We start from the raw sequence: 17965 nt of genomic DNA, 5'->3' as shown, positions 1-17965 counted from the left end.
ACTTCCACAAAACCTCTACACTTTTGTGGAAGTTACTACTGATCTACCAAGCTTATGTCACAATCTCTGCAGCATCACTTAAATTAAATCCTCTGAAATTACAACCAACATCTGTGGCAGAAGTACTCATAGTTTTAGAAAAAGGGAAACCTGTTACTCACTTTTTTCAATACTGGAATTTCAACTTCTTTAGTGAAGTGAATAGTTTTATCTGAACTATTTAATGCAATTACAATCACAAAAATCATGTAGTGTGAAGAAAATGAGCATCACATGCACGGATTCAGTCCCTAATGGTGAAAACAGCTAATACAGAAAATTGCCTCTAATCATCCTGTATCTGTGGCAACTGAGTGCATTAGGAGACTCTTGGCAGTGACACAGCTGAACAACACTTCGTCCAAGGCATTTGTGTTGTGGATCTCAGCAAATGAACGGGAGAGAGAGTCTGTGGGAATGAGTCAGCACGAGGTTCTAAAAAGTTATTAGCAGCCCAATTTCAGTAAGATTTGAGTTTTAAAACAGAGTTGCTAGTGAAATATTTAGAGCAGAATGTGTTTTTTCCCCTTTATTTCTGTCACATAAATAATATCACACCACGAATGCTCGTATTAAACATCTCCAATAATGACGTAACCCCTGTTAACTTCAGCCTCCTCCTCTCTGCTCACTTTTAGGCATTTTTCTTTCTACTGTGTGTGTGTCACCATATCCCTGATATGGAAATCGTAGACACCTAACTCTGGCTGTAAGCTGAAAAAGAATACCCACCTGCCGATCTAACCTTCTTTTTGAGAACAGGAGTCAGTCAGAGAACAACTGCCTGAAGGGAAGGGGAGGGAAGCTAAAATAGCTTTTTTTGGACAGTGAATGAACCGAGAAGGGTGCATTAACGGTAAACATAAGACATATGAGCATTATTTTGAACTGTGAATCATGCAAAGCTAGTCTTAGGGTCCAAGGATAATCTTTTATGTGATACTGCTGGCCTGACTGCTCATTACACTGTGCTTCTTTAAAACTGTATGGCAACAAAACAGTGTATGTGCGCTCAAAATACTTCTTCCACTACCAACGGCAAAAGTGGAGGACACTTGTTGACAATCTTACTTTAGCTTCAGGAAGTATTTCTAACAGCAAAAATCCAATGAAGTGTTTCAGATCTGTTCACTACCATTAACTATACCCCATCATTCAGGAGCTTATAGAATCACCTTTAGCAGCGATAACTCTCTCCCACATCTAGGGCTGTGCGATATGACCAAAATCTCATATCCCGATATAACAATTCTATCGTCAGATAACGATATAAATCACAAAAATGTAACATTTTTGTAAATTCTGTGGGGTCTCGACTTGTGTGAAGTGTTTCTAGCTGCGCGTCATGTAGCTGGAGTCGAGTGTTTTAACAGATGCATGAAACTATACATTTTTAGACATAAGTTGTAACGGCTGCTGTTTTCTTTGTGAGTATTTATTACACAGCGTGCTGCGGGGAAAAACCTGTTCTAACGTTTGAGTCTAAGGTTTATTTTTTAGCACCTGGCGGCTCTTTTTTACTTCTCATCCGTCTCATCTGCTCTTTCACGTGATTCAGTTTATTTTGAAAAGTCTCAACAGGATCTTGAGCTTTATTGTGAAAGGTTAACATAAACAAGCAGACACGCGATGGTGCTACCGTCGTCGTTGCTAACCACAACGCAAAAAACAGGCGCTTGTCCGTCTGTAGTGGTTATATAAAATATAAGAGAAAGAGAGAACTTATTTATAATAACTTAAATTAATATAGCCACTACAGTGACCATCAAAACGGTGAAAAAATATTGCCGTAAACAGCTTATTTTGTGACACCACGAAACAAACAATAGCGTAAAATGAAACGATAGACGTTTTTATATCGTCATCCGATATATATCGTTATATCGAACAGCCCTACCCACATCATGGTGGAGGAGTTTTTCGGCATTCTTCTTTACACCTTTGCTTCAGTTCATTGGTGTTTGTGGCATTCGTTTATGTAAAGCTCTTTTACGGTAGCATTATAGCATTTCAGTCAGGATGAGGTCTGGACTTTGTAATGTTTTTTTAGAGAGAGAACAGATAGCCCTTCCAAACGAATCATAGTTGTTCAGTCATTTTCTAATTGTGTGGTCATGAACTTTAACATTTAACATGCTAACTGGTGCCTGTAGAGTCTGAGATGTAGCTCTTAGGTTTCTCTGATTACACAGCCTGACTTTGGGGGAATACCTGCTGAGAGGCCACTCCTGGGAAGATGTCTGTTTTGAATATTTTCCACTTGTGAATAATATTTCTTACTGTAGTATGATAGACTTCAAATTGTTTGGAAATAGATGAGAACCAACAGTTGTTCCTCATAAAACTGCCAAGCCCTTTGATTTTATAGAGGTGCTCACATTTGCTGATGATAATTTATTTTAATGGTACAGTGTTCAAAAGCATTTTATCTTTATTATGACATTTTTTTTTTTTAAAATTCAAGTGAACAGCTTTTGCATTCCCTCTGCACTAACAGCATTTTAGCCTCTGCCTGGGCAGCTCATCACACTAGCTTGGGCTTTGGAACTTAATTGCTCCCCAGTGAGCAAGCTGGGTTTTTTCTCCCATCTTCCACTCACTCTCACTCTCTGTATAGACCACATCTGAAAGACATGTAGTAGCAGGAGCCCCTACCCTCCAAAAAACAACAACCCAGAGATGAGAGGGTCATCCTGCTGCTGAATTGCCACTGGTACTGGTATGACAGCAGTAGATGAAAGATGTACCTCAGACAGAACAGCAGCTATTAAATCAGGCTATTAGATGATCCAACAGATAATGTCCACAGTGCAGGCTGAGACTGTTGAAATGAAACATGAAAGCACCGCCGGAAACACATAAAAGGCACAACCCTCCCCCCACAACACTGAGAGGTATTAAAGAAGTCTTTTAGCTGCACTGTAACAAAAATCTGAGCTCTGTGACAAATTATTTTCATAACCCTCCTGCAGAAAAATAAAACTACAAAAAAGAGATTTGGGGTAAGCTGATTACTGGATGGGAAGGATGTCCAACATTATTCACTTATGGTTGTTAAATAGGTTCAAGCTGTGCTGCAAATTCTTTTCCTACTATGATAATAACCCAAACAGGCTCTACACGGACATTATGAGGGAGTGAGCTTACATAAGAACCCAAAAAGGAAACAACATTGATTTCTAAATCAGCTTATTTTTGATTTTACATACCTCTAAATGAATTTCTTCAAACAATGACACTAAGAGGTAAGTCACTGTTTCTGCAGCGTCTAATTTGCTTTTCCTTCTTTGATATTAGTCTGATCCAATTAGTCTGAGCAATGCAAGTGCGCAATTACAAGCCTATAGACAACACCAGTTTCTCTTTATTATCACTGGTACACCTCCTTGCACATTTTTTTAATACAGTAGTAGAATTATATCATTTACGCCACAGGCCTTTTTTAATGGGATATTTTGCTTATTTAATCCTTTTCCCTACTTAATTCTCTTCCCTAGTCTGAGTATTTACAGCCTCCGGGCATGTAAAATGAAGCCAGTGTGGGTGTGCCGCATGCAGTTCCTCTAGTGGCCACACAAGGCACGCGCTAAAGTGGAAAAAAGTCAAGTCAAAGTCAAGAATCCAATGTGAAAAAGCTTATCTTTAAATCATCAAAAGGATGTTTTTGTCTCTATAGATAGGTTTCTCCTTCTTTAGGTTGGGCTTAATCTGTTTATAATTCATCAAGTTGGGCAACTGGCTTAAGAGTGTGGAAATTATCCTTTCATGGTCTATGGGAGTGTCATGACACAGGCAGCTGAAACCTTCTGGTGTCCGCTAGGCTTCACCTCTGTTAACTGGAGTCACTGAACTGGACTTCTCTGCTACATTTGTGCTGTTGGTGCTTTTGAAGCATTTTCAGTTAAATTATCTGACAAGTAATATGGCACAGACTTTTTGCTCCAGTTTTGGTGATTCAAATTTTAGTCTTTTGTTAGTCTCATCGCTAATTAATTTCTCTGTGTTGCAGTCGTACAGTTCATGGATGCAGCTTGCTACCCAGATTTGCTGATGACACCACCTTCTTTTCCAAATATGGCCACTGCTGGTTTATAAAACAAAAACAAAACATAACCATGGCCAAAATGCCAATGCTTGAGTCCAATGGGTGATGTCACGCTGGTGATGTCCATCTTTTAAATACAGTCTATGGTATTAGCAGCTCTGTCTATCCCTTTATTAGTTGTTATTCTGTCACATGCCTTATTTTCTGCCAGTGTTCAGCTTTATTCATGGTTTGATTCCCCGAGCTTCAGAGTAACTTCTTCTTATTTTTTTTTACTTAACCTGTGTGTTTTGTGACATTTTAAAAAACCCATAAATACGCATAAGTTGCTTTGTCCTGGCCTAACCAATCATCCCAAGAGTCAGAGTTTAGGTTCTAATCTGAACACCATTAGAAATTATTTATTTCACATTAATAATGATGGTCTGTGTTACGCCATGCCTTTTCCCCCCCAACAGTCTTTGTCTTTGCACACAGCTAGTAAAAATATCACCTTTTCTGCAAGCTGAGAGTCATTTTATTCACACTTAAATCCACAAATATATCTTGTTATTGATTACAGCTCTGGTCTGAGCCAGACATCCGATGAGCATGACCACCTGCATGTGGGCAGTGTGTTTCTCGCACTAATCATACTGCAATCCAGAAGTGTGATTTGGAGGCAAGAACAAAAACACTTGGTAAAGGACTGAACTTTAAATATCTCTTATTTGCACTGAACAATAAATATATTCTTGTGCTAAAAGTGTGTCACTGCCTGCTGTTAATGCAGTAGGCATTGACGCACTCATCCACCATACACCATCTCTCCTTGTGGAAAAACTAATTCTATAACATAGACCAATGGATAATTTCTTTGTAACAACCAAATTTTCTTTGAATGTACTGAACATCTCACTGTTATCAATAACTCTACATGAGAATATTGATTAATTTAATATTAATTAAAGAAATTAAATTCAGTTAGTGGCATTGGAATGAGTGTAAATAGAATAGAATAATTCTTTAATTGTCCCACAAGGGGAAATTTGGTTGTAACAGCAGCAAAAAGACACAAATACAAACAGAACAGGACACAGGGCATAGAACAGAAGCACTCAAAATCTTTACAGATTTACATCATGGACAATAGTTACCAAAACAATACTGTACAGTTATTAAAATTAAAGTACAGATAAGTGGCAAACCCAGGTTGTAGTGTGCAAACAGAGCAGGATACTGAAAGATGTTTAAATAGTAAGAATATTTAGAATAACTTGAAAAGTACAGGTTGCGTATCGTACCTGTGCATTAAAAGTAGACATGTAACTTCCGATAAATTAGTATATATAAATTGAGAAACGTAATGTGCAAGTTATAACAGTAGTAGCTGTGTGGTTGAAAAAAGCAGAAAAAAGCAAAAAAGCAGAAAAAAGTGCAATGAAGTGGCTTAATGGTTAAGAGAAGTATCACTGCGATTGCTTTGTTTTTAATTTTGTCCTGTAATCAATAAATGACTTGTGAGATATAAGCAAGTATGATTTGTGTGAAGTAATTTTGAGCAAGGCATCATGTATAATTGATAATATTTTAATGGTTGAAATTAATCATGAGTTTTAGGCCACTTTTAAGAGAAATGTAAGATCAGGTTGTATAGTTAGACATTCAGAGCGAAAGATAAACAAGATAAAGAGTTCTGAGTAACTTGACTGAAATAAGCTGACATTAAGCCTTTCCAGCATTGCAGAATTACTTGGAGAGCAAAAGCTTCACGATTTGTTTGATTACTCACCACAAAAGGACACAATATGGCTGCTGTCTTCGTGGACAAATTTCCTGGTGACAGCTTCTTCCATAATCTGCTTCACCTGTCAATGACATGGCAGATTTTGGGTGACTCATTCATTAATATACCACAACAGGCAAAATTTGGTGGCACAGGAAGATAAATATATATTTCAAATCTAATGTAATTTTGTGCATAAAAATGAGCTCAGTGAAGAACTGGGGTTTGAAATTAAGGGCGGGGGGGGGGGGGAGAAGACACTGATGAAGGAAGAATGCATGTTAAGTTGGTGGATGAGTCACCAGCTCTCATCTCAAACTACTGGGAAATGAAGGAGATATATTTGGGTGTGGAAGGAGAAAAGGGAAGGGATGGGAGTTCATCACAAACCCTTGTTTCTTACTTTTCACATCCAAATGAATCAAAGCCCAACTTGTTTTTTAAATAAGGATAGAGAGGGTCAGACATCAGAAATGGTTATTATTTAGGTTTTGTCATCACTGGGATCTGTGCCTCTCTCTGATCACATGCCAACAGCTACAGTTAGAGCCATAGGATTTTGGACAATGACACATTTTTTATAGTTGTGAACCACCACAGTGGAATTAAAAAAAAAAATCAATCAACAGACTGATGTGCAGACTTTTGGCTTTTAATCGATTTTAACAAAAGCATTGCATTAGCTGCTTAAGAATAGCAACATGTTCTACACATACATGTTATCAAGGGAAGTATGGACATTTGTCTGACACCTGGTTTCATGACCAAGTGAGGCCTGTTGCCTCGTTATTCCACAATGCATTAAGTAGACAGATGACCCCGGGTTGACTAAACTTGCAATTGGTAGCTGTTCACTGGAACTCTCAATATGAGGTCCAAATGAGGGAGGCCATCATCAGGCTGTAACTACTGGTTACACTCAGGAAGAAGGAGGCCAGATTAGACTTTGTCAGAAAACATCTAAACCAGCCTGCACGGTTCAGAACAAATATTTGGTCAGATGAAATCAGGATGAATCAGCTCATGATCTGACACCACATTATCTGTCAAACATGGTGGAGGCTTCGGCACGCACTGTATGTCTTCCAGTCGAAGCAGGTCACTACTGTTTATTGAACATGTGACTGCTGATAGAAGCAGTCTATAAAGATGAATTCAGAAGTGTACAGGGCTATACCCTCTGCTCAGATCAGACAAATGCTGCAGAAATGAACAGACAACACTGCACAGTGCAAATAAAGAGCAGCCAAAAGCAGACTGCAAAAGCAACCCAAGGTTTTCTCAAGGGAAATAAAATATTCTTTAATGGCCAAATCAGTCACCTGTTTCAGTCAAACAGAACATGATTGCCAAAGGCCAGAAAAACCCACAAACAAGCAACAACTGCAGTAGGTGGTTGCAGAAAAGGTATAACATAACAGTTAAAGGGAGGAAACAGAATTTGGTGATGTCCCTGTCTTTCTAGACTTCAGGTAGTCTTTGACTGCAAAGGATTTTCATCCAATTATTAAAATAATCCTTTTTAAAATGATGTTAGCTTGTTTAATTACTTTTGATCTTCTGAAAGTAGGGAACTGTGGGTAAAAATAGTTGTAATTCCAAACCATTTACTGCTAAGATTTTTGTTAAAGCTAAAAGTCTGCATATCGATCACATAAAGATTGTATCCACTGTGGAGGTGCACAGAGGCAAAACTACAAAAAAAGGTAAGTAGTCAGATAGTATAAGGCACTAACTGTATAGCCAATAGTTAAGATGATTGGGTGTATCAGATGCTCTGGTGGCTATGGAGACATCCTACTGTGTGGGCACTGGTCTGCAATATGCATGGAAAGTATCAAGCCCTGGACACGGCCACACAGATAGCTGTAATTTCCTGTTGAAATGAGTCTGTCCACAACGACCATATTACACTGCCAGGTTCACCCACTACACACAAAGACATTGACTTACGGACACACACACACAAACACAGACACACACACACACACACACACACACACACACACACACACACACACACACACACACACACACACACTCCTTCTCCAGCACACTAACTCTATATTTCGGTGGCATGGGCAAATATTTTCTCTGTGTGGCACTTCTGCAACTGCAAGGCAATGAAATTTACAGCGTGATCATAATATTTTCCACTAGATAAAGTTCTATCTTCAGATTGGATTTTCCACTATGGCACAATTAAATTGATTAATAATTTAATTACTAGTTTACGCACTATACATAAATGGATTATGCCACCTGTATTTTGATCTCACATTTACTGTAAGAAAACAGAGATAATTAAATCACTTCAGGTCCATTTGGCATTCAGATCTTTATTTAAGCAAGCATGAGCTGTTAAAATATGACAGTACTTAAAGGCTGGCTATTATCTAACTATTACTACTGGCCAGAGATGGGCAGTAACGCGTTACAAGTAACGCGTTACTGTAATCTGATTACTTTTTTTTCAGGTAACGAGTAAAGTAAGGGATTACTATTGCAAAAACGGTAATTAGATTACCGTTACTTTCCCGTAGGAACGCTGCGTTACTGCGTTACTAAAACCGTGATTTTTTTGCAAGAATGTCTCATGACAGTGACGTAAGCGAGTGCGACGTTCGTGACAACAGCTGTGTGCTGATCAACAGTGCATCATATATCGAGTGCGGGAGAGAGTATGAGCGTGCAGCGTTTAAAGCTTGGAAGTACTGACCTTATTTTGAGTTTGATTCCATAAAAAGTGACAAAAACATTAGTGTCCGTTGTGCGTGGGAAGAAAACTTCTTTTTAAAGCGAAACCCCCCCCTAAACTTCCAAGCAAGCACCGGCAACGACGTAATGGGAAACTCACAGAGAAACTCGCGGATTCTTCCACTGACCGCCGCGGCATACCTGCACCAGGGTAAACCTCCGCCTATGCTACTCCTGCTTTACAGGTGAAAATAGAGCAACAGGACCGCTAGTCTTTGATGTTATTTATTTTCTGCTGTGTTTTACTTGCATCTATTTGAAAGAGTGAGTGTAAACACACAAAAAAGATATATTTTATGTGCTGGAATGTGCAGAAAATAAGTTTAAATGTTAAACAAATTTCTTCCAGTCAGAGAATGTTGCATATAATTTAATTTTTGCTTGATGCATAAAGTTAAAAGGTTAAAACTAATAAAACAAGTTTTAAAAAGAGACTTTTCCATTTGATTACATTTTGTATGATGGATTATGCAGAAAAAGTAGAATTGGGCTGAAAGATCTATCGCTTTATCACCTATTCAGGTTGTAAATCGTGTTTTTAAAAAGTAACTAAGTAACTAAGTAATTAATTACTTTTGAAAATAAGTAATCAGTAAAGTAACGGGATTACTTTTTTGGGGGAGTAATCGGTAATTAGTTACTGATTACTTTTTTCAAGTAACTTGACCAACACTGCTACTGGCTATGAGAAATTTAAGTACTGCTGTTAATCAAGATGACAGTAATTTTAGCTACCTTACTGTTGATATTTATTCTAAGCATAGCATCTGACGTTTATGTTTATTGTTCATTTATAAAATGCTAATCTAGTTCTCAAACAAATGAGGTAAAAAGTGTTAACCTCTCACTTAAATTTGATTTTAAGTGAGAGGTTAACTATAATAACTGAAAAGTACTTAAATTTTATACTTGAATAAAGTTACTCAGACATTTGACAGACATTAATACTGTGCAAAAATCTTGAGTCACCCACCACGTCTTTATATTTTGCTTGGAAAAGGCTTTCCACAAGATTTAGGAGTATGTTTATGGGAATTTTTGACTATTCTTCTAGAAGCTGCAGGCAAGCACAATGACCAAGCACAATGTAATTATTCAGATCCTGTGGTGAACTCAAACACTGATATTGGACAAGAAGGCCTAACTCATAGTCTCTGCTTTAATTCATCCCAGAGGTGTTCTGTTGGGTTGGACTCTGTGCAGGCCAGTCAAGTTCTTCCACACCAAGCTCCCTTATACATGTCTTTGTGGACCTTGCTTTGTGCACATGTGCAGTCGTGTTGGAACATCCCCAAGCTCTCTACACACTTCTCTTGAGCTAATCTGAAGGCCACATGAAGTTTGGAGGTCTGTAGCGATTGACTCTGCAGAAAGCTGGCAACCCCTGGGCACTATGCACCTCAGCATCCGCTGACCCCGCTCTGTGTTACGTGGCCTTCTACTTCATGGCTGAGTTGCTGTCATTCCCAGTCACTGTCACTTTGTTATAATACCACTAACAGTTGACTGTGGAATATTTAGTAGCGAGGCCTGGACTTGTTGCAGAGGTGGCATCCTATCACAATACCATGTTGGAATTCACTGACCTCCTGAGAGCGTCCCATTCTTTCACAAATGTTTGTAGAAGCAGTCTGCATGCCTCGGTGTTTGATTCTATACACCTGTGGCCATGGAAGTGATTTGAACAGCTGAATTCAATGATTTGGATGGGTGAGTGAATACTTTTGGCAATATAGTGTACAACACTGCATTTCCTACCCCTATTTTTAAGACGGAGACTACAGGCACGAAAATGTAACAGATGCACAAACACTGCTAAGAAAATCTGCCAACTGAGCTCTCACTGTTTATGCAAGATGACAAATTAAATCCACAAATCTTTTTTTTTTTTCTAAATACTTGGACGACAAATGAACCCATTAGACATTAGACAGCAGTCATTACTCAAACTTGGACTGTTTGCATCAGTAGCATTGTTTTCTTTAGCATCAACAGAAATGATTCACACTGCCGACACGCCAGAGAAAGTGGCAGTCACTGTGATGCACACCAGCTCCGTTAATGATTATATAAAAGCCTGCGTTCACGCAAACACACACAAACGCTTAAAACACAGAGGGCTTTTATATGCACCAGTTTTCTTTCTCAGTGCATCTGACACACAGAAAACTGACTGCTAACTTGAGGAAGCACCCTCCTCCTCCTCATCTCTCTCGTCTGGGCTACAGATCAGGCCTCTGAGGAATTTATATGGTAAAACGTCTAAGCACAGACAACCTACAGGTTTCTATGGAGACGTCACGAGTCTCACAGTGGATCACTTCCGCCAAAAGGACGCGCAAACATTCATTCATCTCTGAAATAAGAGGCTGAATGCGGCTCTCCGACAGCCACTATTAATATCTAGATGCGCCGTGTTGTCGTCATCTTGTTACTCTGGCATCAATAAAGCAGAAATACCACCCAGACTTTACTTTTTAAAGTAACCATATGTGCTACAATATCACCCAAGAAACAATATATTCTCACTGAGATTTAAGAAAAAACTGAAAATTTAGAGAAAAAAATGATTCATTTCATCAGCAAAGCACGATGAGTCTGCTTGAAGGCAACAGCATGAGTGATAAAGGATCTTTTGAGTATTCCAATTAACTCCTCCAAGAGCAGAGAAAGGAAATAAGAGGGAGAGAGAAAGCTTCTTGCATTAAAATCTCCGTCCTACATTATTCATAATCACTAAGTCTAATGCTGAATGAAGGGAGCGCACAATAAAAAAAATAATTACTGTTATTCATGTTAATCTACGGCACACGGAGCTGCAGTTCTCTTATAAAGAGGTCCAGCTGAATCATGATTCCATTATGTGAATTACAGCTTAATACCGAATGAAAAGAGTGATCAGCTGTAAAAATGGCAGAGAATGTGATGCCACCATAAAGGTCAATATAACCAAAACACAGCCCAAAATAGTTCCAAGGTACTCTAACCACAGGGTGGCTTTTCTAAAACTTCTTTCTGATGACGGCACCTTTACGAGGACGCTGTGGGATTTTGAAGCGCTGATTGTACAGTGTCAATATTCAGTCTTGACATGAAATTTACACGACGTATCATTCGAGGTCGAGACAGGACAGCTTTAGAGGAAGCAGGGCCCTCCATTCACATAACATGGTCCAGTTTGTGCAGATTTGCCTCAACTGCCATACTAAACAGCATGAAGTACTGTAGTTCAGTTTGATTATAAGCAGTGTAGCAGCAGTGCACCTCAGCAAAGCCAGGTAATCCTATCCTATCGATTTAAAAGTGTCACAAGGGCTACTTTCAAAAAAGAAAGGAAGATTTGGGATGTTGTGCAAAATGTAAATAAAACCAGAACGCACATTTCCAAATGTCATGAACTGACATTTTGTTCACAAACGAACATGGAAAACATCAAATCTTTAAACTGAGACATTTTACTATTTCATATATAATATTTGCTCATTTTGAACTGTTGTCTCTCTCTGGGTGCTCCGGCCTCCTCCCACAATCCAAACACAGGCAGTTAATGGGGTTAGGTGAACTGGTGATTCAAAATTGCCCATAGGTGTGAATGTGAGTTGACTGGTTGTCTGTTTCTCTGTGTTAGCCCTGCGACAGACTGACAACCTGTCCAGGATGTAAACCACCTCTCGCCCTATGGCCGTTGGGACAGCCGCCAGCCTCCCCGTGACCCTGAATTGGCTAAACAGAAGAAAATGGATGGATGGATGTTGTCCCATTCTTGAATGAAATAGCATTCTAACTGCTCAGCTGTCCTGGGCCTTCTTTGTTATACTTTTGGTTAAAGGTCAGGATTGCATGGAGTGCAGGAGGCAATGCTGCTGTAACAGCTGCTATGTGTGGTTTAGCATTGTCTTGGTGAAATGTGGATGGCCTTCCCTGGAAAAAAAAAGTCATCTGGATGGAGGCATATGTTCCTTTAATAAGTCACCTTTATACACCTTTCAGCATTGATGGTGCATTTTCCAGATATGCAAGCTGCCAATTTCAGAAGCGCTAATGCACCCACATACCATCAGACACGCAGGCTTTTGAACTGAGAGCTGAAAATAAATCGGATGGTCCATAAAGATTTTTACATTTTGACTTCTCTGACCACAGAAGAGTTTTCCAGTTTGCCTTAGTCTGTTTTTTATGAGCTTTGTCCCAGAGAAGATGGCAGCATTATTATGGATTATGCTTATATATGACTTCTTTGCGTCACAGAGCTGTAACCTGCATTTGTGGATGGCACGGTGAACTGTGCTCACAGACAGTGATTTCTGTAAGTGTTCCTGAGCCCCTGCAGTGACTTCCACAACAGAAATGTTCTGTTTTTAATGTGGTGCTGCCAGACAGCCAGAAAATCACGTGCATCCAATATTGATTTTCATCATTGTCCCTTGCACACAGAGAGTTCTCCAGATTTTCCGATCTGTTGATGATTTTATGTATCGTATACGATGGGATATAAAGAGTCTTCACAATGTTACATTGAGGAAAATTATTCTGAAAGTTTTCCACAATTTCTTTTTGCAGATTCATGAACCTCTGCCTACTGAGAAGCTTTACCGCTCTAAAATGCTCTTTTTATATCCAATCATCTTCCTGACCTGCTGCCAGTCAAACGAATTAGTTTCAATTACCATTTACGTTTCCAGCTTTTCGTTGCCCCTGTAGAATTTTTGACGCGTGTCAAAATGAGCTAATATTTTTTCATGAGAAAGTTAAATATAAATATAACATAGATATCTTTTCTATGTTCTACTGAAAATAATACATGGTTTCATGAGATTTGCAGGTCATTACATTTTACACAGCATCCTAACTTTTTTTGGAATTGAGATGCTAGTTTTTAATGAAACAATCTCAGAAATATTAGTTTCTAATACAATAATAATATCTGATGTTTTCCCTGCATTTGTCCCTGCAAAATGAATGTATCAGCCCTGGATTAGTGCTGTAGCCACTCCATAATCTGCTTTGTATCTAGTAGCTGCTCACTACTGAGTCAGAGTCTCCGTCTTGCAACGTCTGTAAAGAACTGGTTCTTGTACAAATCCCTGAGACCAGGAGTATACGCACAAGCAATCAACACAACACGATGAAATTCACAGACCTCCACTGTGTTTGCTGCACAAACAGTTAAAGTGAAAAATCTCTATAAACAGAGTCAATCTCTGTCTATTCAGTTTGACTACCTGCAAAAGTTCTCACTTTGATTCATTTGCTTTTTTCTCCTCAAAATGTAATTAAGCCAAGGCCAAAGCTCTATTTAGCAATTTCAAAGAAAGTACTCCGGATGTGCATAAATATTTACTAGATTCTTCCCTTGACCGCGCTCTACCTCTCCACCTAGTTTTATGAAATTCAGCTTGGTAGTTTTTGTGCAATCTCGTATATAGACAGGAGGAACTCAAGACCCAACAGTAAAATATTAAACAGGAAACTAAATGACACAGCTCTTCAGTTTCTCTCCCTCTCTCTATTGCCCCTTCTCTCCTTTAGCAAACACAGGTGTGTATTTCTGTTTGTGTGCATGTGCACGTGCACACGTGATTTTCAAGAAGGTGGAGGGAGCAGCACGATCAGAGCAAAATGCAGCCAGACAGAGTGGGGCTCTGTATCAAAGCTGAGGCAAATAAGATTTCTCATTTAAAACAATTTTGCGCCAGAAGGCAATTCAGCTGTCACAGACGTCCTGCGCTCTCTGGATAATGGCCCACATCCAGGTATATTTGAGCAGACTGATGGCACAAAACCAGCTGGGCAAGGAGAGTGTGAGAACACACAGCATAGAGTCACCATATGGCACGGCCCACACTGAGTAATAAAAACCATAAACTGATGTGAAAATGGCACAAACAACAACAACAATATCTATCTTTCCTTTCAGGGAGTGAAGAAGTAGATACAGCTTTTTCAAAAATCAACAGATTTAATAGATGTAGCAAAAAAAAAAAAAACACCTAAAAACCTCTGAATAAGTTTCCACTATCTCTGATTTTGGCCACTCTTCAGCTGAAAAATGTTGAAGGATGTCTCAATTTAGCTTTTATTAGACTCCTCTAAATCCATCAGTTTCTCCTGATTGAGACATTCCTTAGTGGATTTCTATTGTGATCAGAATCTTTATCCTGCTGAAAGCTCCATTTCTGGCTCAGGTTCAGTTTTTGGATAGACTGACCCAGAACTCTGTGATATGATGCTGAATTCATAGTTGACTAAATGACTGTAGGCTGCATGAAATAAACCCAAACTATAACATTTCCATTTCCAATCAAAGTTGGAATGAGGACCTTCTCCTAAAAGATGTTTTTGTTGTGAACCAAACATATCTGCTGTACCGGGTACTTGGGCTTCCTCCCTCCATCCAGAAACAAGCATGTTGGGTTAACTGGTGATTCTAAATGGCTTTTGGCTGTGATCTAGATAAAGTGCTTTAAGTGGTTTGAATGGTGGGTGAAACTAGAAAAGCGCTACATAAATACAACACATTACATTATTGATATTGTGGCCAAACAAACATATGTGTATATGTTCCCATTCCTAATGATCTGGTCTTTGGCTGCTTTGTAAAACAGTAGCTTAGCTTTGATGCTATTTTTGGACAGCAAAGGCTTTTCCTGACAAAATTCCACACAGGCTACATTTCTGATTGCTCTGATTGTAGATATATGCATTTTGACACTAGGCTCTGTAAGACTGTCAGCGCGTCGTGCAAAGACATTTTGAGTTTCTGAGGCTTCTTTTTGCATCTAAGGTCCTGCCTGTGGGCTAAATTTGCTGGAGGGCAAAGTGAAATGTTTAACATCTAACAGTTTTCCTTGCAAATAATTCAAATATCTTTTTAAATCACTTGCACTTAGACATTCATCGGCACAGAGAACCTCAGATGTCAAAGATTTTAAAAGGACCTCCTTTACAAGCTTCCGATCACTGCCAGGATCAGTGATCCTTTTTTAATTATGAAAATGTTTTTAAAAAATGTAAATTGTATGTGTCATTTGTTTGCCCATCAGCTCAGTGTGTATCCTTATCGAATAAGGTAAAAAAGAAAGTAACACTTTCCACTCTTCTTTTTTCTTTTCAGATTCTTACATCATTAAAAATGCTGATCTTCATTAAAAAGCTGTCTGAGAATAAAGTCGCTGCTACGCTAACAAAGAGCCCCAGTGAATGAATCTTTGAGAGGCCTTATGCACACAGAGAGCATATTTAATCATGGGAAGGGTCTGCTCTCCACAGATAAACACTGGAGAAGCAGAGGAAAACAAATCAGGCCACCGCCTCTACACTCTTCCTTTCACAACATTCAGGATGTGATGATTTAAAGGAATAAAGCTCAGTAGAGCATGAGGTAATTAGAGAGGAAAGTTAAAAAAAAACATAAACATTTTTATCGAATGAAGGTTGAAAATGTCTCCATGCAACAATCAAGCAGCTGTTACTGTCCCTCTTCATCTGAATATTCTTTTAGAGACCAAAACCAACAAGACTCGGAGGGTTTGGGTTATATTAGAAAGGCGTGAATGACACTGAGAAAACCTACCCTGTACAAACAAAGGGCAACAAAAACGCTTAACTGTAAAGTATACACCACTACAGGACAATGGAAACACAATAAGGTAACACACAGCAGTCTGCTAACAGACATGCACCTGTCATCTATCTCCAATACACTGGATGTGCTTTCGTTTTAGATTTCAGCTGTCAAAATGTTATCGCTCTACTGTGAATATTTCAACGTGTCTCTGTTACGATAAATCAACTTCCTGTTGGGGAGTTTTAGTTTCCTGCCGGTCGAAGCGGAATTTAAATATGTTTGGGTGGACGCAAATACAACCCCAGAAGCTTGCTGCTGATTTAAATAAGGTTGCTATGTGTGAAAGAAAGGGTGTTATTACTTTAAGGAAGCTGCTGAGATTTAATACATGTTTTAAAAAAAGAAGCAAAGTGGGGGAAAAATGGTGCCACTCTTGATTACCTTCAGCATCTATATGAAAGGAGGCTCTTCGCAAAGGCACGGCCCATCAGTTTGGACATCTCACAACATGTTCACTTCCATCATGCTTCCACCATCAAGGCAAAGGTTTAGCCAACATGCCAATAGATACTATCTATTTTCAACCTTTCCCCTCCATGACTGGTGACATGTAGGACATTTGGCTCTCGGACTTTAGAATTTCACCTGCAGTTTACTTTAATACTTACTGAGCTGAATGTAGCGTGCCTGCTTATCTTCAAGACTGTATAGGGGAGTGTTGGCGGCACAATCACCTCGACCGTTCATCATAATCTAATGAAACTCTATAACCTTACTAAGGCATTCATTTTGTGGAACAAAGGGCTTAACACTATGAACCATAAAAACATTAGCTAATCTAATAACACCTTCCTCCAAACAGATGCTCCTGCAGGTCGAGCTTTGCATCCCCGCACCAGCCTCATTAACACAGGCTTTATGTAACAGTCTAAACAGTCATTATCATGTCAGTGACATTTATGGAAGCTTTCATATACACAAAACTCATTACACACACACACACACACACACACACACACACACACACACACACAGTTTGAGTCTAGAATCACCAAATGGTTTGGCAGAAGGCTGATGGTTTGCTGTGCCATAAACACAACAAACACTGGCTAAAGACAATCTGCTTCCTTCGTGCTGCTTCTCCACCCAAATAATTAGTGAGGTGCAGCACTACATCATTCATGCTGAGAACAGACCTTAGCAAATTAACCAACCATAAACTGTTACTGGACTTTAATAACTATTATTAGTATTCTACTTTTTCTCCCTTACTATCAGCTTGTTTCCTGGTGTTTTTCTGGCTGAGGTACAGATGAGCACCACAGGCACACATCTGTAATCATCACCAGGAAACAGCGGACACGGTGCCAGCCAGTCTTTGTTAGGGATCACCTGGCAAGCCTCTTCGAGCACAGGCTGAACTGCAGAGCTTCATACGAACCAACATGTTTGTTTTTCCGACTCGATAACTGCTGAGCTGAAAACACCCACCTCCTTTTTGACGGTGCGCAGCAGCCGCTGACGGGTCTCTGCCTCTGAAACACAAATAAACCAAACAGCGCATCTTTACTTTCTGACACGACTCAACTTTCTCCGCGTTCCCAAACAGAGCCAAATGTTACTTAAATACATTTAAACAACAGATGATTACTAAAAAATGTTCTTTTGCTCCCACCTGCCATGATTGTTGCCATGGATCCTGTCTCCTGTCTGAACGCAGAACCCTCCCATCAGCTGCTTGTACAATGTGGATCACGACTCCACCTCCACCGAGCACACGCCTCTTAAAGAC

The 17965-nt window shown here is 39.3% G+C and overlaps 1 protein-coding gene across 3 annotated transcripts in view; it reads right to left on the bottom strand.

Moving 5' to 3' along the window:
• Positions 1–17965, bottom strand: part of sgsm1a (small G protein signaling modulator 1a) — a 36688-nt gene extending 18723 nt beyond the window's left edge. The window contains exons 1-3 of one of the 3 annotated variants that reach the window (XR_014801778.1): positions 17849–17965; positions 17665–17708; positions 5856–5931 (exon numbers count right to left, since the gene is read on the bottom strand). Coding sequence is in view for 2 of the 3 variants with exons in the window: in XM_084945335.1 (XP_084801461.1) it covers positions 5856–5931; positions 17665–17708; positions 17849–17867 (139 nt within the window). In the remaining variant the exon portion in view is untranslated. The remainder of the gene's footprint in view (positions 1–5855; positions 5932–17664; positions 17709–17848) is intronic. The other 2 variants (XM_084945335.1, XM_084945334.1) reach the window with 2 other exon arrangements.

The sequence above is a fragment of the Perissodus microlepis genome, chromosome 12 (genome assembly GCF_051167445.1).
Source record: "Perissodus microlepis isolate ML-2025 ecotype Zambia chromosome 12, ASM5116744v1, whole genome shotgun sequence".
NCBI lineage: Eukaryota > Metazoa > Chordata > Actinopteri > Cichliformes > Cichlidae > Perissodus > Perissodus microlepis.
This window is presented reverse-complemented; position numbering and strand designations above follow the sequence as displayed.